This window comes from Populus trichocarpa, chromosome 1 (genome assembly GCF_000002775.5).
Source record: "Populus trichocarpa isolate Nisqually-1 chromosome 1, P.trichocarpa_v4.1, whole genome shotgun sequence".
Lineage (NCBI taxonomy): Eukaryota > Viridiplantae > Streptophyta > Magnoliopsida > Malpighiales > Salicaceae > Populus > Populus trichocarpa.
The window spans coordinates 29,924,730-29,948,352 of record NC_037285.2 but is presented as its reverse complement, the minus strand read 5'-3'; the positions used below and the strand labels follow the sequence as shown (position 1 = coordinate 29,948,352).

At 32.8% G+C, this 23,623-nt stretch overlaps 3 protein-coding genes across 5 annotated transcripts; 1 reads left to right on the top strand and 2 right to left on the bottom strand.

Moving 5' to 3' along the window:
* The first annotated feature begins 1,613 nt into the window (after positions 1 to 1,613).
* LOC7470779 (soluble inorganic pyrophosphatase 6, chloroplastic) lies at positions 1,614 to 4,892 on the top strand. Its single transcript, XM_002298767.4, has 6 exons — positions 1,614 to 1,992; positions 2,544 to 2,704; positions 2,888 to 2,988; positions 3,103 to 3,284; positions 3,853 to 3,951; positions 4,515 to 4,892. Exons 1-6 carry the CDS (start codon positions 1,738 to 1,740, stop codon positions 4,605 to 4,607), a joined length of 891 nt encoding a protein of 296 aa, XP_002298803.3. The 5' UTR covers positions 1,614 to 1,737; the 3' UTR covers positions 4,608 to 4,892.
* Positions 4,893 to 6,382: 1,490 nt separating this feature from the next.
* Positions 6,383 to 9,469, bottom strand: LOC7478686 (heat shock protein 81-1). Of its 2 annotated transcripts, XM_002300267.4 has the most exons (3): positions 9,110 to 9,469; positions 8,563 to 8,704; positions 6,383 to 8,446 (listed from the first exon to the last, which is right to left on the bottom strand). In XM_002300267.4, the coding sequence occupies exons 1-3, from the start codon at positions 9,230 to 9,232 to the stop codon at positions 6,591 to 6,593; spliced, it is 2,121 nt and encodes a 706-aa protein (XP_002300303.1). In that variant the 5' UTR covers positions 9,233 to 9,469; the 3' UTR covers positions 6,383 to 6,590. The 2 variants fall into 2 exon arrangements, with proteins under 2 accessions (XP_002300303.1, XP_024443341.1); XM_024587573.2 differs by lacking the exon at positions 8,563 to 8,704 and having other exon boundaries at positions 9,110 to 9,257.
* A 3,375-nt stretch (positions 9,470 to 12,844) lies between these two features.
* Positions 12,845 to 23,457, bottom strand: LOC7470780 (probable sphingolipid transporter spinster homolog 2). 2 transcript variants are annotated; one of them, XM_052448056.1, is made up of 17 exons: positions 23,140 to 23,457; positions 22,465 to 22,596; positions 21,754 to 21,855; positions 20,560 to 20,664; positions 20,330 to 20,405; positions 16,756 to 16,830; positions 16,455 to 16,557; positions 16,316 to 16,381; positions 15,751 to 15,793; positions 15,476 to 15,573; positions 15,110 to 15,186; positions 14,797 to 14,910; positions 14,216 to 14,335; positions 13,994 to 14,122; positions 13,298 to 13,376; positions 13,109 to 13,227; positions 12,845 to 12,908 (listed from the first exon to the last, which is right to left on the bottom strand). In XM_052448056.1, exons 1-17 carry the CDS (start codon positions 23,196 to 23,198, stop codon positions 12,891 to 12,893), a joined length of 1,515 nt encoding a protein of 504 aa, XP_052304016.1. In that variant the 5' UTR covers positions 23,199 to 23,457; the 3' UTR covers positions 12,845 to 12,890. The 2 variants fall into 2 exon arrangements, with proteins under 2 accessions (XP_052304016.1, XP_002300304.3); XM_002300268.4 differs by lacking the exon at positions 12,845 to 12,908 and having other exon boundaries at positions 12,921 to 13,227; positions 23,140 to 23,456.
* Between the last annotated feature and the right edge of the window lie 166 nt (positions 23,458 to 23,623).

Below are 23,623 nucleotides of genomic sequence, written 5' to 3'. Positions count from 1 at the left end.
AGGTCAATAACTTATACCTTTAATCTCAATTAATAGATTACGTCATTTGATTTTTTTTATTAATGTGTGAAAGGTTGGGAAAAACAGAGTCATATTGCATGCATTGAGAGGGTGTGAAAAATAAAATAGATTTAGTTTGTTTCTAGTCAATACTAGCCTTGGTTTCCGCGCTTCGCTGTGGGGCCGAACTATTTTTTATACAAAAACTGATGTTTAGGTATTAAAATAGGATTAAAAATGATATAAAAAATTGGTTAATGTATAACAATGTTAGTGAGAGTTAAGTCAACACGAGATAACAAATGTTTAATTACTATCATCATCATTATTATCATCAGTAATATTATTGTTTTCATTACTATTTTTATTTCTATCACCATTATTATTATTATTGTCATCGTCGTCATTATTATTGTTGTTGTTGTTGTCGTCGTCGTCATCAATAATAGTATTATTTTCATTATTATTTTTATTTTCATTACAACTATTATTATTGTTATCATTTATATTTTCATAACTAACAATCTAACATTACTACTATTGTTGTTATTGTTGTTGAAAAAATAAAAACCAGAAACTTGATTTGAAGGATATAATTGAAAAATATAAAAAATTTGACAAAAAACCCAAAAAAAACCATAAAAAATTAAAAGAGTGAGAGAGATCAAACTAAAATCATTATTATTATCATTAAAAAAACCAAAATCAAAGATTTGATTTGAAGGATGAAATTAAAAGTTATTGTCAAAACTTTGTCATTATAAAATATCTTTATTTTACTTGCATGAACCTTTTAATTTATATTTTGAATTTTTTTATATAAAAAACACATTAAATCAATATGGACCTAATATTTTTAGAAAAACAAATTTATAATCTACGACAAAACACGGATTAAATGACTAGTATAAACCTATCAGACGTTGCCGTATCATTCAATATTTACCCAATCATTCATGGGTCAAGATAGCCACCTTCTAGCATGAACGATATATTCCTTTTGTCTGAGATTTTGGGAAGATTCAAAATACCCCGATGCACACTTGTTTATAAAAATAAAAAAATAAAATAAATAGATACATGAATAAAAAATAAAATAAAATAAAAACCCATGTCCACCATAGCAACCCGTTCTAGGTGGTCCAAACTAAAATCTAACACCCAACAATAAAAATTAAAAAAATAAAAAGATAAAAGAGTGAAGAGTAAATTAAAAATTAATCTCTTTATTTTTTAAAATAAATTAAACAATTTATTTAGTTTTAAAAATAGTCAATTAATTCCTTGGTTTAAGTTTGATCATACTTAATTTGATATTTTTTATTGTTTTAGAAAAATAAATTATCTTCTCATCAATCTTTTCATATTATCTATTTATTTTTTAAAATAAAATAAAAATATAATAAATTATATATATATATATATATATATATATATATATATGAAATAAGGAAAAAATCAAGTTACAAACAAAATTAATAATATAGAGATTAATTAATTATTTTCAAAATTAGAGAAATTATTTAACTCATTTTATAAAACTAGGGACTGATTGATAATTTACTCAAGAGTGAAAGACAGCCAATCAATATCAAGGTTAAACAACTTGTTCTCAATCTGTGGCTCAAAAACTTGAAAAATCGCCACCTTTTAAGCGAGAGCCCTGAAGCCACAAGAAGTACTCTCTCAGTGAATTTAACCAAGAAAAGGGTGGTATCAGCGAATCTAGCAGCAGAAATGGCGACTGCAAGAATGATGTCAGCTGCAAGCAACACATCAGCATCCTGTTTGCCCCATAAAAGACCATTCTTCAGTTTAAGTCAAAAAGTTCCCAACTTTAACAGCCTCTGCTTCAACAACACCACCAAAAGAGTTTCAAAGAGGTTGTTTTCTTGCAAGTCTATTTACAACCCTGATGTTCGAATCAAGGAAGAAGGCCAGCCTGAGACCCTTGATTACCGAGTCTACTTCCTTGACAGTTCTGACAAAAAGGTTATAACTTTCACTCTCTATCTATTAAAAAGCTTCTCTTTTTTATGCAATCTGTTTTGTTTGGTGATAAAATGAGAGGAATGAAAGTAATTTGCTAAACCCAGAAGAAAATTATTTGGAAAACTAATTCCTGTCTCGAATGATATTGATTTCAGTGTATATCCGTGCTTAAATTTATGTTTGTTTCGGAAAATAAGAATACATTGTTTTCGATAGTTTAGTTTTTCTTGCGAGGATTAATGTTAGATTCTGGTGTTTCTATGTTTTAATTTTGAGGTCTCGATGTTTATTTTAGTTCTGGCTATCTGAATTTGAAACTTGAAATGAAAGGTTTTATAGTGAAGATAAGATTATGTATATCCCATTTTGCATTGCAGGCGACTTTGTCTTCCACATGCCTGAAACCAGTCGTCTGTTAGTTCTTTAAGAAAACTGACAAGCTGCTCCCTTAGAGACCACCTATGATTCGGATTTTCTTCAACAATTTAGAACAGCATTCTTCTGGTTTTGTATCTGCTTGCTGGTAATGTAAGTGTTGTTTGCTATTACAGGTTTCGCCCTGGCATGGCATACCACTGCACTTGGGAGACGGGGCTTTCAACTATGTTGTTGAAATTCCAAAAGAATCAAGTGCAAAGATGGAGGTTGCTACCGATGAGCAATTCACTCCCATTAAGCAAGATACTAAAAAGGGGAAACTAAGATACTATCCGTAAGATTTGCTAGTTTCTTCCTTTATGATTCATTCATTGGTTTTTTTTTAGATATTTGATTTTTTTTTTCTCGGCATTTGTACTTTTAGTGTTAGCCCATTGTAGTTAAACATTCAGTTCCATTTCCCCTTTTTTTAGTATGTTGTATTGGATTTTAACTCGTTTCTCTGCCTTATTTTCAGCTACAATATAAACTGGAACTATGGATTGCTTCCACAAACATGGGAAGACCCATCTCTTGCAAACGCTGAAGTTGAAGGAGCATTCGGAGATAATGATCCTGGTATTTATCAACATATATTCTATATTGATACTTGCCTTTCTTGTGGATTCTAGCATTTGTTTGTTCCAGTTAAGTAGCATTTCAATTCTGTAAAATGGTTGTCTCTGTTTGTAGTTGATGTCGTTGAGATTGGTGAAAGACGGGGAAAAATTGGTGAAATTCTTAAGATCAAGCCCTTGGCTGCCTTGGCCATGATTGATGAAGGGGAACTTGACTGGAAAATTGTTGCAATCTCTTTGGATGATCCACGAGCATCTCTTGTAAATGATATTGATGATGTAGAGAAACATTTCCCTGTAAGTCCTCTTCTATCACCAAGCAGCCAAACAATACTGCACCACAATCACTTGAAAATTCCATTACATGTTCTTTTACCAGCTAATCAGATATCTGCTATTAAATAGTTAGATTGTGTTCACAAAAGATAAGGGTGTATTTGTGCCTTCTCTTAATCTGCTTAAAGGGATGTAAATGATTAAAGAGTTGTAAGCATAATGTGCTAATCTATTGTAATAAGCGCACAAATGTGTGAAAAATCTGGAATGCTAAGTTAGGGATGTGGAATCGCCAAAGATGTCAGTTATGTATCACATCCAATTTCGCTGACATTGTATTAGACGATTACTGGTGTGGATTTTGAAAATGCTAGGGTGTGATGAAAGTACTTTTTGTTAGGATTTCTTCATGGACTTCGAATTAACTGAAAAACGTTGTCCTAAAACAAGCAAGGACATTGATTAAATCTGGAAATTATGCTAATACCAACAAGCAAATAGCAGAATCATTTGTATTTTTAATTTGGAAATGAAAGAATGTAATATAAATAGGAATACATAGACTAAGTATCTGGTGGTTTATTTTCAGGGCACTCTCACTGCAATCAGGGATTGGTTCAGAGACTATAAGATCCCTGATGGGAAACCTGCCAACAAGTTTGGTCTTGGCAACAAGGCAGCAAACAAGGTATTTTATTAATTTGTTAGAAAAAAGGTAATTTATTTAATAGAATCTTTACATGTATGTTACAGCTTTGTGGGGTGTTGATTTCGCCTCATTTTCTTTTCCTTTTTTTTTCCCTGTTGTGAATTTTGGGTTTGGCTAACCATGCTGTAAAAGGTTTTTATGCAGAAAAAAGATTGCATTATTTAGATATACAACTATCTACAACATCATTTCATTTTGAACGCTTTTGACCTCATAAGGTGATAAATGAATTGAATGCCATAATTCTTCAACATTGTACAGATATCAATTTTACCGTTAATGGCGGTTACTTTAGTGAGGGCCTTTATGTCATGTGGCAGAACACCATGGACAGCGTTGTCATTGATGGATAATTGAATAAATTGATAGCCATCCTTGTTCTGTTCTGATCCTCTGATAGCCAGTTCCAATTTGGTATAATAATATAGAACAGCATGCCTTAGCTTTATCCTCTTCTTTTTTTTATGTATGTTTATTGCTACTTGTTCTATTCTATAATCTTCCGTGTCTTCTGTGATTTATGGTTTCCGTGTGATGGATAGGACTATGCTCTCAAGGTCATCATGGAGACCAATGAATCTTGGGCTAAACTCGTCAAGAGATCTGTCCCTGCTGGAGAGCTCTCTCTTGTATAAAAGCCACTGGTAGACTAGAGTCGGAGCTGAAAGTATTGTTATTGAGATGGAGCTGAAAGTCGTATTGTTTTTGGCTTTACTTGCCAGGATTTTACCTTCTGGCAAGCAAGCCCCGCGTTGTCTTGCACATTGACGATATCAATGACATTTTTTCCTCGGTAATGAGTTTGAATAAGCCGTTGTTCCTGTGTTTCTTTGTGAGATTCAGAATACATTTCTGCTACTTGTGAATGGGTGGTGTAAGCCAAGGCTTTATAATGAAGTAAGAACTTCACATTCCTGTTATCATGGTCAGTATCACTGTCACAAAGGATGGTGGTTGGCATATAATCCTCACTTCATCACCCTTCATTTTCGAAATACCAAGCACTAAACATAACCTTTCCTGCACCAAATAATTAGATGTTTTCCTTTAATATTATAGAGGTGAGTCGATGGTATGCCTCTTAAAAAGTCCCGTCGCCTCCAACAATACATAGGATGGGGTAGGCTGGGGATTGGCCATTGAACTGTATAAGCCATTATTAGCGTCTATCCACTGTCCGGCAGTTAGAATATGTAACCATTAGGGCAGAATAAGATTTTCAACGCGTGCGGAATCAAAGGAACTGGATTCATTAAGCCTCCATGTACAATAAACAACGTTGAAGAACTATTATACTAACAACTGATTGATCATTGATGGTAAGATGGTAACCTTGGATGTGCTTGGTTGTTGAGTTCTGGTGTAATTTATCCAGAATTGATTAAAACCCAACATTTAATCAAAGCAACAAGTCCCTTCTGATTCTCCCATTTGATCAAAGTAAAATCCATCCAAAGCCAGTGCAAACAGCTATATATACAAGCAGTTTTCATCACATGATCCATGGCATTACATGTACAAATACCGGACCCTTTTGCCTCACAACCACCCCTAACCAGACTTTTTACACTAGTTGAAAATAAAGAAGAAAATGAAAAGACCGCAAAACAATAAAGCCATCCTAGCACCAGAAGCTGTGTTCAAGCGCTTCGTCAAACCTCATTACCTTGTCAGAATCATTAGCGGGCGAGGAATGACAATCATTAGCGGGCGAGGTAGGACCAGCCATGAAAGACTCCTTGCCCTGAGATTTTCCTTTGAAAATTGGTTTGTCTTGCCGAACCCATGTCATAACAGAGAACTTAGCCCCAGAAAAAGAAGTAGGTGATGGTGTTGAAGACAGAGGAGATGGTGGAGACGAAGATTTGTTATGGTAGGGAAGTAGGAGCATCGAAGCTGTAGGAGCCATGGCAAATATAGACAAGAAATAGTGAAAGGCTCTATATATATATAGCGAATAGCGCGAGGTAGGTTTGCCTAAAACAGGCAAACGAAAACTGTGGGCCTTAAAAATGAAAACAATGAACCAAAAATAGGTGTGCAAAAACGACAGCTGTACTTTCTACTTTGCTCAGCAGCTGACTGAAGTTGCCCGGATTTTTCTTTTGGAAATTATATATACATATATACATAGTAAGTGTTATATTAGTACAAGTAAGATTCTCCAACATGATTTTTAAATCCTTCTAGCATGATTGAACTGTAAAACAATGGCGGCATAGGCCTCTATTCTTGTTCATAAGTTTAAGGACGCCTACTTCTGTAAAGACCATTATTTTAACCCAAACTCAGCTTTTAACCCAATAGTAGTATAGCGTGTTAAGGATAGAACTTTCAGTAGCAAATTTCTGTGCCATATCAACATTGACAGCATGAAAGAAAATTTAACTAAACATCAGGAAAAAGGCAGTGGGGATGAAATTCCATACACCTTGCTTAAATTGAAAAAGAAACGATGTCTTAATAACAAAAGTAGAGATCATCCTTGATAAACCCTAACAAAACCGAAATCAATAATTGTGAAGACTGAGATTAGATTAATGAAGGAGAAGGATAGGAGGGGACCACTCTAGTAGATGCTACTACTTCTTGAGACGGGCCTGTTGCAGTGCCGGGGTTTAGTCAACCTCCTCCATCTTGCTACCCTCCTCAGCATCATCAGCAGCATCTTCCAAAGGAGGCATGTCAGTGTCAGCATCAGCAGTGTCTTCATCAATGCTCAATCCCAATTTCAGCATTCTGTGGATGCGACTGCCAAAGGTGTTAGGATCATCCAAGCTGAACCCAGATGTTAGCAAAGCAGTCTCAAATAGCAAGAGGACCAGGTCCTTGACTGATTTGTCATTCTTGTCAGCATCAGCCCTCTTCCTCAACTCATCCATGATTGGGTTCTCCGGATTAATCTCCATTGTCTTCTTGCTTGACATATACCCAGCCATGCTGTTATCCCTCAGTGCTTGTGCCTTCATGATTCTTTCCATGTTCGCACTCCAACCATACTCTCCAGTGACCAAGCAGCAGGGAGAGTCCACCACACGATCAGATACCACAACCTTCTCCACCCTGTCACCAAGCACATCCTTGATCACCTTGCACAGACCCTCAAACTTCTCCGTCAACTCTTCTTTCTTCTTTTTCTCATCTTCAGTCTCGTCAATCTTAAGACCTTCCTTGGTTGCAGACACCAATTTCTTTCCTTCAAATTCCTTTAGTTGTCCCACGGCATATTCATCAATTGCATCGACCATATACAGAACCTCATATCCCTTCTTCTTCAGCTTCTCAAGGAACGGGGAGTTCTCAACAGCCTTCTTGCTCTCTCCTGTAATGTAATAGATATCACTCTGGCCCTCCTTCATCCTTGTCACATAATCCTTCAGGCTGGTCAACTCATCACCACTCTTAGTCGAGTGATATCGAAGTAACTCAGCAATCTTGGATTTGTTCTGAGAATCCTCATGAATACCAAGTTTCAAATTCTTAGAGAATGCCTCGTAGAATTTGTCATAATCTTCCTTGTTCTCGGCAATCTCAAAGAAGAGCTCAACGCACTTCTTGACCAAGTTCTTGCGGATAACCTTGAGGATCTTGTTCTGCTGAAGCATTTCTCTTGAAATATTGAGAGGAAGATCCTCAGAATCCACTATACCCTTCACAAAGCTCAAGTATTCAGGCATCAACTCCTCACAGTTGTCCATGATGAAGACACGGCGGACATAGAGCTTGATGTTGTTCTGCTTCTTCTTGGTGTCAAAGAGGTCAAATGGTGCCCTCTTAGGAACAAAGAGGACAGCTTTGAACTCAAGCTGGCCCTCAACTGAGAAGTGCTTCACTGCAAGGTGCTCCTCCCAGTCATTGGTAAGGCTCTTGTAAAATGCACCATACTCCTCTTTAGTGATCTCCTCTGGTTTCCTCATCCAGATGGGCTTCTGCTTGTTCACCAAAGACCACTCATGTGAAATTTCCTTGATCTTCTTCTTTTTCTTCTCTTCCTTGTCCTTCTCCTCATCAACATCCTCTACATTACCCTCCTCATCCTTCTTATCTTCCTCGTCCTTCTTATCTTCCTCATCCTCATCATCAGAAATCTCCTTCTCAGTGGTCTTCTCAATCCAAAGGGAAATCGGATAGCTAATAAACTCAGAATGTTTCTTAATCAGATCCTTGAGACGACGCTCCTCAAGGTACTCCAATTGGTCTTCCTTAAGGAAGAGAGTGATCTTAGTACCTCTGCCAAGGTTCTCACCAGAGGTATCCCTGGTGACCGTGAATGAACCACCGGCCTGAGACTCCCACACATACTGCTCATCATCATTGTGTTTGGTGGTGACAACCACCTTATCAGCAACCAAGTAAGCCGAGTAGAACCCGACACCAAACTGTCCAATCATACTAACATCAGCGCCAGCAGTAACAGCTTCCATGAACTCCTTGGTTCCAGACCTTGCAATGGTACCGAGGTTGTTCACCAAGTCTGATACAAACACGAGAAGAAAAGCAGAATCAAATATCAAACAGAAACAGAATCATAATTAACAATTGCAACAAAATTCAAACATTAATAGTTTAAAACAAAAATTAGATGCTCACCAGACTTGGTCATTCCAATACCACTATCAATAATAGTGAGAGTATTGCTGGCCTTGTCAGGAATAATGTGAATGAAAAGCTCGGGTTGGGCATCGAGCTTGCTCTTGTCAGTCAAACTATCAAATCGAATCTTATCCAAAGCCTATAAAACACGGTAACATCATAAGCTATTGCTACCATCTGCTGATTCGCACCCATTGACTCTACCATTCCAATCAAATCGCACCACATTACACGAAATCTTTAACTTGAGTAAAACACAACAAAGTTTATCAAACAAGCATCAAAGTCCCAAAATTCAACTGAAAAACATTAATACACGTTAATACATAAATTAATTACCCTATTCATACATAAAACGATAAAAAAGAAAAGAAAAGTTTAGATCTTTAACGTCACTAAAACAGAACAACAAGAGGGTTTATCAAACAAAAAATCATAGTCCCAACACTCATCAAAGTCCCAACATTTTAATCATTCTATTCAAACGTAAAACCATGAGACAGAAAGATAACAGAATCAGAAAATTAGATAAAATGAGACATACATCAGAGGAATTGCTGATGAGTTCACGAAGAAATATCTCTTTGTTGCTGTAGAAAGTGTTGATGATCAAACTCAGCAGCTGATTGATCTCAGCTTGGAAAGCAAACGTCTCCGCCTCCGCCATTGTTTTTGCTGTGCTCACAAAGAAGGAAACCGAAACAACACGCCAACACAAGAGAGAGTAGAGGGAAAAGGGAGATCTAGGGTTTTGGAAGAAATTGAAGCAATAAAAAGAGGAAGTCTTGAGTGTGGTTTTATAGAAAAAGGGAAGGTCTTTCTTTATTCTAGATCCTTCTTCTCTATGTTGACATTGACATACTAGAATCTTCTTTTCCGTGACCGACCTGTACTTTTAACCTGGCCGTCTTTTGTTTTTCGTATTTACTATTTAGTAGTAGTAGTGTTCATACCTTCTCTATTGTGCCCTTGCTTTTCTTATTTTCTTTTTCTCTTTCATCCTCAGAACTCAGATTGCCCCGTTAGGTCCAGGTTTATAAAAATGATTAAAATGTAAATTACACACACACACACAGAAGTAGTAGCTTTCGTGCCCGTGTTTTACCGTGAAATCAGACTATATTTTTATACAAAAAATAATATTTAAGTATTAAAATGATAAAAAAAAATTAAAAATCAGTCACTAATAAACATATAACAACACTAATTAGGCCTAGGTCAAACGGGATATCTCTTCAGAACCGCAGTCCAAATTATATAATTAAAATAATTCAATAAAAAAATAAAAATAATTGTTGGGCTTTTTAAAAATATATATAAATTTTTAAATCTGTCACCCGAGTTATTAGATTAAAAGTACTAAATTCAATGTTTTTTTAGATTTTTTTTATTTTTAATATCAACATATTAAAATTATTATAAAAATAATAAAAAAATATTAATTTAATATTTTTTTCAAATTAAATAACAAATGGTGACCGAAATTTTTCAAATCTTGAAAATATTGATCTCATTACTATTTAACGTTAACACATACCATTAATATATCATATAATATCTATCTTAGATTAGCATACGTGGATATCACTACAACAAAACTCTAAAATGTATGATGAATTTATTATAGCAATAAATATATTTTATTGTGAATTGTTTCACTGAATTTATTTTTATGATCCTTGATGGAAAAAAAATTGAAAAGTTGAGATATATAGGTATTTTGGTCTTTTACATTGACCTATTAGTTATTAAAAATTTGAATAAGGGTATTGTTGTTCTTTTTAGATTATTTGTACAATAAAAATATTCTTCTACCTCCAAGATCAATAAAATTTGAACATATTGACCAAGAGTTTTTTTGACTTTGCATAAACTTTAAAAATAAGTAAAATATTTCTTTGCCCTTAGATAAGACAAAGTAGCTTACATGCATTCAAAGGTGTTTTGGTACTTTCATATTGATTTATTTGTTATTTCCAGGGCTATGAGGAGCTTTTTAGCAATTTAATAATTATTTTTAATATTAAATTCAGAAAAATTGTTGGCACGTGTTGGCGACGTCCGTGCTCTTTCGACAGCGCATGTAATGCCACTGTGTCATTCAAAAATGGACTTCTGCCATGTTAATGGAAATGCTGTCATGTTCTTTTCCTCTTGGTACGGAGTGTGTTGGTGGTGGACCAACAATTTATCGCTCGTGATTGTTTTTTCTTTATTCTTTCTACTTTTTTCTCTCTTCTAGTTAAAGTACAGGTTTGTTATTTCTTTTTTTTCTTTTTCAACTTCAGTCTTTATACTTTTTATTGCTTATTTTCTTCCTTGACCCTTTTAGAAAAAAGTTTGTGTTTTCAATTTTGTCTTTAAATTACAATTTTTCATATATTTTTTTTTCCAATTCGGTCCTTGTTCTTTTGAATGGTCATTTTTACACTTTGATTTTTTGTTAAAGTTTTATTAGTATTCAATTTCATCATTCAATCAAAGCATATGTTGTTGTTTTTTTCCTTTTAAATTTTTAAATGCCCTCAAATTTATTTTTTATTTCGGTTCCCATCCTTATTTTTTAATTGAATTTTTTTATATGGTTAATTTTTTTTCCCGGTTACATCCTTCGGTGTTTGATTTATTTGGGATTAGGGTTCATGGTTTTTCTATTTGTCATATTTCCAATTTAATGACACGGCCACGTGTTTTAAGTGTTAATACGGTTAAGAATTTTTTTTTCTCATTTTGTTTTTGCGATTTTATCATTCAACATTGTTTTAAAAAAATTGTTTTATGGTTGCCTTCATATTCTTTTCTATCAGTTTGTCTCGATCTTATTACCTAAACCACGAGTTTTGCAAGCAGTTTTTGGATAAAGGTTTTTTTTTTTTACAAAAATTGTTTTGTTTTGTGTTTAATTTTTGCTGATTTTTTATTTTACCTTACAGAAGAAGGTTTTGTTTTGTACAAAAAATAGTTATTTTGCAATAATATTTCTTATATTATTCACTTTGTTTCATAAATGTTTTTATTTTTATTATTTTTTATTGATTTTAATGATTAAATTTAGTGGACACAAATGGATATATATCTTTTTTTGTGAGATCAAATATCTTGATCCACGTCATTCTCTCAATTTTTTCAGTTTCTCTTTTAGTTATCGTTAACAATTGCTTTTATTTATTTATATAGATGATTATGAGATGTTTGGATAAACTTTTCGATTTATACTTATAATTCTTATTATGTAAAAAAAAATATCAAAATAGTTTGTGTACTTAATCTTTTTTTATATGTTTTTTTTTTAGAAAGAAAAATCACGACTCTCTACAGAGCACATAATTTTTGGTTGCCTCTAATTAATGTTTTTTTTCACCCTTATTTTTTAGATCATTTTGTGTAATTGATTTTTTTTGTTGATTTATCTTTCGACGTTTGATTTGTTGGAGATTGAGTTTCATATGATCTTAACGCTCTACGTTTGTTTTTTTTATATATATGTTTATTTTGTAATTATTTTTTATTTCTTTTCTATGAGTTTATCTCAGTTTCATAATCTAGGTCATGAGTTTTGCATGTTATTTTTTAATATAATTTTTTTAGAGTTATTTTGTTTGTTTAATTTTCAAGATGTCATGCTAATTCATTTATATTTTTTTTATACAAATGAAGTTTATTTTTAAAAATAAAAACTATTCATTTTTAAATAATATTGCTGATGTGTTTGGCCTTGCATAATATTTTTTTAGACATGAATTTATCTAGTCAATTTTATTTGTATTTATCTTTTAAGTCATGAGTTTTTTGGATTATAGATTTATCTTTTATTAATTTTAATAAATAAATTCAGTAAACACAATAAAATAAATATCTCATTTTGTATGATTCAATATCTTAATTTATATTTATCTATTAATTTTATCAATTTATTTTTTAGTTATTATTAATATTTTTTTCTTGTATATTTACATAAATAATTATTAATTTATTTAATAAGATACTTGTATATGCTTTTCAATTTATATTTTGTTTTTTATTATATTTTACGTAATTGTGATAACAGTGAATATTTAAAATATATTAAAATATTTTTTTTGCTTTTAACTTCAGCATATCAAAATAATTTAAAAATACAATTTTTTAGTTAATTTTAAGTAAAAATAAAATATTCAAAATTTTTAGAATCGTTCCCACACACACCATTAGAGGCATTGACTTAAAGATAATCAATTCCTATTCGCAGTAGGAATATACACCAGAAAAACTTGGGTTTGCGCGTGGACAAGCTCAGAAATTGTGCAGAAAACAAAATGACACCGTATACAATTCCGGTGAAAACTTTATGGTTCTGCCGAAGTCAAACATTACACTTTTTGTTAGAATCTGCAAGGATTATTTAGAGGCATTGAATTAAAGATAATCAATTCCTATCTGCAGTAGGAAGATTAATATATATATACACCAGAAAAACTTGGGTTTGCGCGTGCACAAGCTCAGAAATTGTGCAGAAAACAAAATAATACCGTACACAATTCCAGTGAAAACTTCATGGTTCTGTTTCTGTTGTTCCTGCTGCCTTCCTATCAAGCAAAGGCGTTGTGTCAGATCCGTCAGTTGTAGTCACTTCAGGATGCTCACTTGCTTCATCAAATCTATCCACGCTGTGCAGAAATATACCTGTCGTAGAGCAAAATGATGAGTTTATGCAACTCTGATATACCATTGACGAATCACTATGAAAAATTACCTATAAACCATATCACAGCTGCTGGAAACAAAATGAATGTCAGAATAAGAGCAGTCTTCCTCCAGTTGTTAGTTTGATCCTGCAAGATATTTTCCACTGTTGAGGTTGAGGAACTAAAATTATCATCATGCAAGCATAAAATAAAAATATCAATCCAATCTTAACGATGTGAAAGTTAAACTTCATAGGTTGATGCTGGGAAGGTATAAACTACAACAAATCAGGTGATATTGTGATAGATGGATAATCCCAAATTCGAATGAACTCTCTCTGCATGTAGTTTCAAAATAAAACAGCTTCATAGATCCAATTTATAAATGGCAAAATACTCTTCAAAACTGATTTTTTAAAAAGAAGCTACACTCCACACAAAATCCATGTGTCCCTTTCAGGTCTGCATGAAATTCCGCATAACATATTCAGAATGCTGCGGGTGAAAAAAATTATGTTCACTAATATTTAGCTATCTTCGTTGTCATTTTTCTTTCACTGAATTATTCTGTAGTTTGAGAAATATGCTCACAGGAAAGAACTAGGACCATGCTTCCTTTTTTTCTTTAAGATTCATGAAAATCCTGCAATTTCTTTTCTTTTTTTGGGAGAAAAACAGATGTATGTTTATCTTTTCTGAAAAAAAAAACATCAGTTCAGCAAAGGCACATCGTTCAAACAAAAATTGAATCTATGAAGGCAAACCTGGAGAACACCAACAAGTGGTGAGGAAGGCACATCTCCAAAGAGGTGAATTGCAACAGTGGAGATAGCCATAGATATTGGTCTCAAACTTGGTTTAACACAGTGAAGACATATGAAATTTACAGGAGCCTGGAAATGAACACAAATATTTGGTACAGTGTTAAAAACACGTGCAATATAAATGCTAAACGTATAACAGATGCTAACAGCAAAATCTAGTACCTGAGTTGCAAAGACAAATAGTTCACCAATAGCAAAAAGGGCAAGGAAGGGATACATGCTCTTAAAACAGAAGGCACTGAAACAAAATATTGCCCCGGCAAATGTAACTGCTGAAAGAAGCTGCAAAGAGTTCAACAATTTCAGAGAAAAAAAGAGTTCAATAATTTTAGAGACATAAACTAATTCAAAGCCAGATATTTAAATAGCCTAGAGCTATTTTGAAAATTCTGAGTCTCGTTAATACCAAAAGTATGCGCAAGCTATTACTTCAATCAGCTGTAAATTATTGACACCTTTGTTCTCCTTAGTATCATTCATGATCATCCAATTAAAATTACTAGGTCTTGAGAGCAAGGATATTTAAAATACTGGATGAACAAGAGGGTATTAGTTGAGAAAAGGAGTCCACTAGAAATGGAAAAAAAAAAACCGAAGAGATACCAAACACCATTTAGCAATTAAACAAGACAAAATAGTGGATATTCCATACTTATCAGCATAGCAGCTCACGTTGTAAAAATAATTGCACAAGGCACTTAAACATATCTTAGAACATTCCCTTTATATGCAAGACTACGTACCTTAAAAGCATTAGAAATTGTGGAATTTATGAGATCCAGAACATAACCCCCTGCTAGTGTGCCAACTATACCACAGACTATGGTAATTCCTCCAAATATCAGATCTGCATTGCTCTGCAAAAAAACCACTTCAAGTAGAATAAATACATCATAAACTCTCACTCTCAACTTTTTGCGATAGTTTATTTTGAATAGTTTTTACCTTTAATATGAAAGTAATGAGATAGAAAGAAAAAAGAACATTTATGTATTGGGAAGTGTTATCAGTGCTTTTATACTTAATGTCGTTGCCACATCAAATCTGAAAGCTTACCATGTTATAAATGCTATAGCCTGCTTTAGGTCCCCAATATGAATATGCACCAAGGACGAAATTGTACACTATGTAACCTAATAAAAAAAGCCAGATACTGTTCAGGCAATAAGTTTACAGAGATGTAGCAAATCAGCATGATTTCAGAGATGGTAAAATTGCAGATGTCCTGGAAAATACTCATAATGAACAAAATTTCCAGAAACTAGCTGAGAGTTGACTATCAAGGCAGACATTGAACTAAATAAGACCCGAAAAGACAGTAGGAGCACAAGAAATTAGTTTTAACCTGACATTTTGGTCTTCTTAAAGAAAAGACTAGCTGAAAAGTTGATGGTTAACATAAAGTAGTGTGAAAAAGAATACCTATAACATTCACTACATAAACCTTGTCAAGCAAAAGCACTTTCAAGTCTTTCATAAATCTTGAGAATTGCTTCAAATCAACAAATGCACATTTTGACCTGCAACAAATTTAAATCCAATAAATCACCAATATATCCCAACTTGGATGTGCACGTGCACACACACACACACACACAATGATGTATAAAAAATCTAAATCGGAAAGATAGCAATATATCTATTACAGTATGCAATCTATACCGCACATGTTATGAGCAAAGGACAGTTAAGCTCACTTGGAAGATTTCATTGAGCCTTTGACAACAGAGACATCTGTATCTGCTTTCAGATGTAAACACAGTTAATAGATTACGAGAAAAAAGTCTTGAATTTATTAGAAACTAAATAACGGAACATAGAGGCACATTAAAAATCCTAAAAGAAAGGGCCTTTGAAAAAGAAATAGATGATAAACCAGTCCACTTGCTCTTCTTTCATGAAAATTTAAACGATGTTGTATGAGGCTGTACTTGGGTGCCTAACGTGATACATAACTCTAGAGATTTTTATCCAACCTATTGTTCCTTTTTGAATCCATCACAGTATAAACGTTATCATCTATTTCTGTTGCTTCTTTCCAAATCCATGGTTGTCTAGCCACATGCTTCAAGCAAGTGTTTAAAAACCTCATTCAATTGCATTTCTTTAGAGTTCATTATTTTCTGTGAGATTTTCAAGTGGGAGTGATCAGGTGAGATGGCTTCTCTTCAAATCTTGACTTATTTATTCATTTCTTTAAAATCAGAAAACGTATAGATTATACAAAATAATGAGATTCCATATTATCATTACACACAGCACCTTGAACTTCCAAAGAAGTTGTCTCTATGGATGTCAGCGCTTCGGTAGATTCAGCAGGAGCAAAACCTGTACCAGTAATTTTTTAGGATCAGCTGGAATTATCTTCAGCTCAAAAAACCAAGATGTAAAGAACTCTCACCTTTCAACTGCAAAGGTTTCATAACAAAACCTAAAACAGCAAATGGAAGCATCAAAACCGCCTCTCCAAAGAAAGCGTAGCGCCAACTGAAATGGTCACCAACCTATTTGAGAATAAGAGAATACAGTTATATAGTAACCCCAGGTGTTGACAGTTTCAAAGCAGATGAAATATGCCATAAATTTTTAATATGAAATACTAAGAGCTGGTCCTTTCCTCAGAGTAATTCTATTCTATTCTGCATATGTAAGTGAGATTTTCTTTGACGAAAAGAATCTTAACAATCATATAATAAGCTTACCAGTCCACCATATACGTAGCCAGCAGCGTAGCCAGCTGGTATAAACATGTAAAACATTCCAAGCCATAAAGTTTTCTGACAAAAACGAGGGTGTAAAACACAGGGTCAGAGCAGATGAAAGTTGATGGAATATAACAGCACAAGAAGGAAGTATATCACACAATAAAACAAAATCCGCTACTTTTTACACCTTCTGAGGGCATTTAAATGTTAGTTTTTGGTGTTTTTTTCTTTCCAGTCCCAGTATTTTTGGAACCCTTTATATTTCACTCTTGTAATCCATTTGCATCATGTTTTGATTCTTGGCTCTATTGGTTGAGAGAGAGAGAGGAGTGAGAAACGGCTCTGGCCATTGGATTCGACAATATCGGTGTTGACGGTGGTGCAGTGATGGTGCGTCATCCTTAAATTGTTTTTTTTTTTTTGTTTTTTTTTAATTTGCTAGGCTGCAAGCCCAACCCAAGCGTGTGCAGCTCTAGTTTTCCAGGTCCTAAGTGCACGGGCATGGTGCGCTGGCCTATCCTTTTTCTTTTGTTTATCTATTCATTTTATTCTAATTTCCAAAATTGTTTTTATTCCTATTTTTCTTACAAAACCTTCTGAAATTATTTATTTCAATAGCTTCCGATTTGACTTACAAAAAGTTACTTTGAGTTTTTATCTCACAATTCAAATATATTGAACTAATTATCTTGAGTTTGGGTTCGGATTTAATAATTAAAAAAAAACATATAACTATATCAAAATTACAAGTAAAAATGAAACCTATTAATAATATATAAATAGAATAATTAATATTTTTCTAGTGAAATATAAAATATTGAGACTTAACAATAATTTTTTTTTTAAATCTCCTAATAAATTTAACATGTATAATTTAAAAATTAATTATTGTCTGATAAAATTAAGGAATTATATTTATTTCTTGTGCACATAATTAAATTTGTCAAACTTACTTTTAGTTAATTTTTTTTGTTTAAATTTTTTTTTATGTTTTGATATCAAAAATAATTTTTTTAAAAAAATTAATTTAATATATTTTTAAATAAAAAACATTTTTAAAAACATTTTTTTTAAAAAAACTAAAACATTTGATAAGTGGACAATGCATGTACTTCGTGCTAGTGTCTAGCTGAATTAGAGACGTGTCAACACTAGCTAAGTCACATAGATTTCCCGCATATGTGTATATTGTTACATGTACATGTACGTCAAATAAAATTTTTTCAATGTTAGAAAAAATATTAAGAGCATCAAAATTATTATTTTTTTTCTTGTTATTAAATCTAGTTTAATTGGTTAATTTTAAAAACTTACCTAATTCTTTTTTTAATTTAAATTTTAAATTAAATTACATAAAAATTAGCTTAAATTAAATAAATTGATTTTATGAATTAAAATCAATCAAAATACAATCTAGAAGCTGGGTAAAAAGATGACTTTAATTTTTAAAAAAACTTCAAGATAATAATTTTTTTAAAAAAACTATTGAAACAATGACATATTAGATTGATTTCAGTCCTCAATCAGTCACCAAACAAACTATATTGAGTTTAATAATTTTGTTTTATATAATATTTTTTTTAATTATATAATAAAAATATACAGTCACAAAATTAAACATCAACCTAAAAATAAAAACTTATTTGAAACAATAATAACCTAAAAATACAATAAATAAATAAATCATGCAATTTATTTCCCAATTAATCCAATATTGAAGAATAAAATAGAAAAAAAACTATTAAAAACAATTAAAAAACAAAAAAAAAAATAATCATATCCGGTTAGTGAGTGAACTCATCAAACCTATGAACAGGATAATCTGGGCTAGCACATCAAATCTATGAACCAGGTTATAAACCCTAGTGGGGTTATAATTTTTTTTTCAAAACTATTTTTTTATTTATCTACATGATAAAAAAAAATATACAATCGGAAAATAAAACATCGTCCTAATATTGAAATGATGTAAAAAAATAAGCGACAAATGAAGATCAAAATTTTTAACATCGCAACATAGGTAATTTATCTTATTGTGTTTAATGAATTTCTTTATCAAAATAAATTTGTTTTAGAAAAACACATAAAATTTATAATAGAAACCTACACATAAAATTTATTGAATAAAAAAAAAATACAAGGCTGCATATACAAAAAATCTAATATAAAAATCAACATTTTAAAAAGAAAAAAAAATAATCTATATAAAATTAAGAAAAAAATCATAGATAAATGATACCTCCCTCTTTAAAAACTAAACACACCTAATATCATTAAAATATCATCACAAACTAATTAAAATATAAACAAAATATTTATTGAAAAAATTATCAACCAATGCATTATTTTTTTAAAAATATCAATTTTGTTATTTAAAAAAATCAGGCAGATAATTTATTGAAAAAATTATCAACCAATGCATTATTTTTTTTTAAATATCAATTTTGTTATTTAAAAAAATCAAGCCAGCCTAGCATCTGGCCCAATCACGCAATGCCCACACGCGGGCCTATATTTTTTTTAAGTTTAATGGGGTGGACAACGAGTCATTCGCCCCATGCATCAGGAAAAAAAATGACACATTATCTACATCAACAAACAACGCGTCATCTGGCCATTGTTGTGGCCAAATACAGTGTCCTTTGTTTTTTACCCAAAAAAAATCATCTTCAACCCATTTTTGGCTCAAAACACCTAGGAAACACAATAGAGACTTTGTTAAACCAATCTATGTCCATGAAAAGCATAAAAAAACCGCTCTAAAACCCGAACTCCACTCAAAACAAAAAAACACTACCCGAGATCAAATATGATTTTTTACGTGTTTTTCAAGTTAAAAAACATATAATCTTAACTTTTCTCATAATACGGAACCATTTAACACAAAAAACGATCGTTTTGGTGGTCAAATTCCTCACCAAGCCGGAATCTGGCGACCTCCTCTCTCTCCTCCAACCAAAAAAAGATTGAAAATAAGTAAAATGAAGTCTAGTACCAAAATTGAATTTTGTAAAATTTAAAGGAGTGGTCACCTAATAGCTAAAAAAGATAGGGGACTCAAATGAATCTTTGACAAAAATTTTCAATCCACCACCTATGTTACCAGCTTTATTCATTTTAGCTCCTTTTCTTTCAATTCAACCCTCCTTTACCAAAAAAAAACATGCAATTGAGCTCCACTCAAATGAATTTTTAACAAAAATTTTCAATTCACCACCTATGTTATTCTTTTTTTCACTTCAGTCTTTTTTCTTTCAGTTCAACCCTCCCTAACAAAAAAAAAAACATGCAATTGGGCTCTAATCTGGTTTCAAAAGAGTTCAATTATGCAAAAAAAAAAAAAAAAAAAAAAGAGTTGAAGGATCAAATTAAAGATTTTAAAAATTTATACTATTGTAATTCACGGTAAAATATGAGGGTAAATAGTGTTTTTGTAAACAGTAAAAATACCACCCGTTTTAGCTTTATGTAAGTATAATTCCACAGAAGAAATTAATGCAAAGTTAACAGAAATAAAAAACAATCATCAATAATACATAATTTGGCATGATCTAAAAGAAAGAAACGAAACCTTGGCAGGAGGGGCGTTATCATCGATAAAAGGGGCTGCAAGACTTATAAATGAAGCCTCACCAACACCGACTAGCCTAAAAAAAGAACAAAACATCAGAACTAGGGTGCATGATAAAGCAGCTTATCATTGACATGTGCAAAAACTGTTCTTCCCGTATAAAAGGATATTTTATTTAATTGTTTAGTGAAATATTACGAAGAACAGCACAAGATTGATAATGTACTTACATGCGGCAGACTGTAATGCTCCAGAAATTAATTGAAAACCCACAACCAACAACGGCAACTGTCCAAACTGATAATCCAACTCCAATGAGCCTAAATGGATTCACGCTGCAAATTTTCATGAATGCATAAGGGCTCAATAAAGAATTAAATCAATGAGAATTAAATCATAATCTAACTTCTATGCTACAAATTATAAAAGAGAATAAGAAGTCGAATACTCTTTCCTTTAGTTCTACGTGGTTGTGAATGCAACAACAATGCATAAATGCAGGTAACTTGCTCCATTACACCATATCAAGAAACAAGGCAATGAACTGTTCACATTTCCTGCTTGACTGCAAAATGCCAAACTCCTACTTCTTCGCCACAAGATGATAGTTCCAGATCCATTGAAGCCCTAGAGGAACTTATTTTTGTGTTTTTATGCATATCTAGTTCTTACGGGATGACTGTTGGGAGATCTTTCAGTTTATGAGAAAAGATACTCTTGGCAAGACAATTTACCAAACACACACTTTAGCAATAAAATACATAAATGAAACATGCATCAGGTAAGGTTTCTGACCAGTGGTTTGGTCAGTTAGTTTTTCTTCTGATTTAGATTAGCTCGCCTTCCTCTTTGCCCCACTTTCTAAACCCTATTTTATAATCTGATAAACTGGCAAACAACTTTTGTTGCATATTTCTTGATCCAACTCCATAAAATCTACTTAACATTTTGAACTTGAAAACGATGTACCAGGGAAGACACTTTCTATTAAATGAGAAATCTTAAGCATAGCATAATTGCCGCTTCGGCATTGGTGCTTAACATCGCAAAAGAGGGACACTATTCCTAACTTATACATCCCGAGGTATTATGATGGCTATTCCTAAACAAATAGAAGTAAACTTCATGCGACAGAAATGTTTCAGGCATGCTTATCCGAGGTCCCCCATTGCCATTCTAGGACCTGCCATCAGCATATTAGAACCAAAAGCCTATCCACCAGTGCATTTTACTCACGGGCCATCATATCAATTAAATGTAAGTCTCTCCAATAATTGACCATGTTTTCATTTGAAAATTAGTAACCTTTAGTGGCCCTTTCTTTTCCGCACCATCCAACTCCCTAGAATCATATATATTGAAGTTTTACTTCCAACAATAGTAATTCATCATAAACTAGGATGAAAGAACTAGAAGCTCATTACCTCTTTGCTAATGATGCAAATATTGGGCAAGCCACGAGAAGTCCAACCATGAAAGCTGAGGATAAAACTCCATCTTCAAAATTGCTCAGGTTAAAGTCCCCTCTATGAAAACCAAGTAACTAAAATTAGTCAGAATGTTTTTTTTTCCAGCAAAATAGTATCTATGCTTGCTATTTCCCGTCAACAGTAAGTTCCAGATAGGCAAGCACGAATACAACGTATATAAGGAATAAAGCAGAATGTATTGCAGTTTGACACCCCGGCCACTTAACAGCAGAAGTGATAGGACACAATTCAGAATCTGGTTTCTCAGTCTCTAAAACTTTCACCTTACAGGTTAAGTAAGGTACAAATTTAGCATACTTGTCTTGTTACTAATACTTACTTTTATCTTTATGGTTTTATACAAAATGCAAATATAGTTATCATATGCTTATACACGTGTTAACTTGAAGGATCTTTACTTTGAGGGGACGGACAGACACTTTCTTTGTCGAAGTATAATGGAATGCTAACATTTTAAATAAACCTACAATGTCCAATCTGTTTCTATTAGAGAGCACATTTAAAAACGGAAGATCGGCCATCATGTAAAATCAGCATTTCTTCCCCCAAGAACAAGAAAGGAAACAGTGGCCGCAATCACCAAATCCTCCGGAAAAAAAAACAACTTGTATCAGGCTCAAACAAAAGCATCCAAATAGATCTTACTGTATTCCTCTGCCGGATGTGCATGTACCACTTTTTGAGCAGCTTCTACGACTCCCATTGACACCATTGCTTGCAATCGCTCCTCTATCCACATAATTTATCAAGTTGATCACACAAAAGATAGCTAGCAGCCTGTAAAGCGAAAATTACAGAGTTCATTAGGCCTAATTTAGCAACTAGAAAGCAAAAAACTTCAGATTTGGGCCACAAAATTTGCAATTTATCCTGGAACAACTTTCCCCCAATCTCGGAACGACCACAAAAATTAGATTAAAAAAAGCACAAGCAGCCTATCTGGGTTCAAGGTCCCTCGTCACGAATAACACGGCACGTTAACATATCCAATAACTAAAACAAAAGGGGTTAAAAATCAATAGCGGTGTCATGTTTTTAACAAGACTTTTCCTATAAATACAAAAAAGTTGAAATTCAATTGCATAATTTGCCAATATTTCCCTCATGTTGTATGGAAAAACTAAATGGGCATCACCTCAACAACTACAGAAACCTTAATCCATCCATTCATGCATAAAAAATATTCATATGCAAACCCAAAATAAGATATTTTTTGATCTTATTCTAAAATATCCAAGAAAACCCACAACCCAGAACCAAAAACTGAAACTAAAAAAATCCCGTTCAGGCCTCAACGTTCAAAACCCATAGAAAAGGTACCTTTCTGGAGTTATCCATGAAGGTTTAGGAGGTGATAATGCAGTAGAACTACTCGCCATCTCTATGACCACAGTTCGGTTGTTTCTTTTTAAAACTTATAGGACTGCATAACAAACCGTATGACACGCAACGCTAGTTTCTTCTTAATGATGATCACGACACGAACACACAAAATAATTTGACCTGAGCAGTTGAAAGAAATTACTTTTCCTGCCGGTGTTTCGGTCCCTTAACACGAAAGTTTTTTCGTGTTAAGAAACCAAATAAAGAATGTAATAAAGAGGTGGGAGGCGGTAGGCGGTAGGTGGTAGATAATAGATATCGTGACTATTCTTTTGAATGGTAGTTAGAGAAAGAAAGGGAGAAAGAGAGAGAGAGATTTTACTTGATCCCTCCCCTCTGTCCCTCCCTTTCTTTAAAAAAATCTTAAGCCAGGTTTTTTTTTCTTTCTTTTTTTTATTGGCTTAAATGGCGAGAGGGGTTT

Coding starts and splice junctions, on each gene's coding strand:
- LOC7470779 (XM_002298767.4), top strand. CDS start 1,738: ATGGCGACTGCAAGAATGATGTCAGCTGCAAGCAACACATCAGCATCC. Junction 1,993..2,543: donor TTGACAGTTCTGACAAAAAG/GTTATAACTTTC, acceptor TTGCTATTACAG/GTTTCGCCCTGGCATGGCAT. Junction 3,952..4,514: donor GCAACAAGGCAGCAAACAAG/GTATTTTATTAA, acceptor TGTGATGGATAG/GACTATGCTCTCAAGGTCAT.
- LOC7470780 (XM_052448056.1), bottom strand. CDS start 23,198: ATGGCGAGTAGTTCTACTGCATTATCACCTCCTAAACCTTCATGGATA. Junction 20,406..20,559: donor AGCATTACAGTCTGCCGCAT/GTAAGTACATTA, acceptor TTCTTTTTTTAG/GCTAGTCGGTGTTGGTGAGG. Junction 16,558..16,755: donor GCTACGTATATGGTGGACTG/GTAAGCTTATTA, acceptor ATTCTCAAATAG/GTTGGTGACCATTTCAGTTG.
- LOC7478686 (XM_002300267.4), bottom strand. CDS start 9,232: ATGGCGGAGGCGGAGACGTTTGCTTTCCAAGCTGAGATCAATCAGCTG. Junction 8,705..9,109: donor TCATCAGCAATTCCTCTGAT/GTATGTCTCATT, acceptor CGTGTTTTATAG/GCTTTGGATAAGATTCGATT. Junction 8,447..8,562: donor TATTGGAATGACCAAGTCTG/GTGAGCATCTAA, acceptor TGTTTGTATCAG/ACTTGGTGAACAACCTCGGT.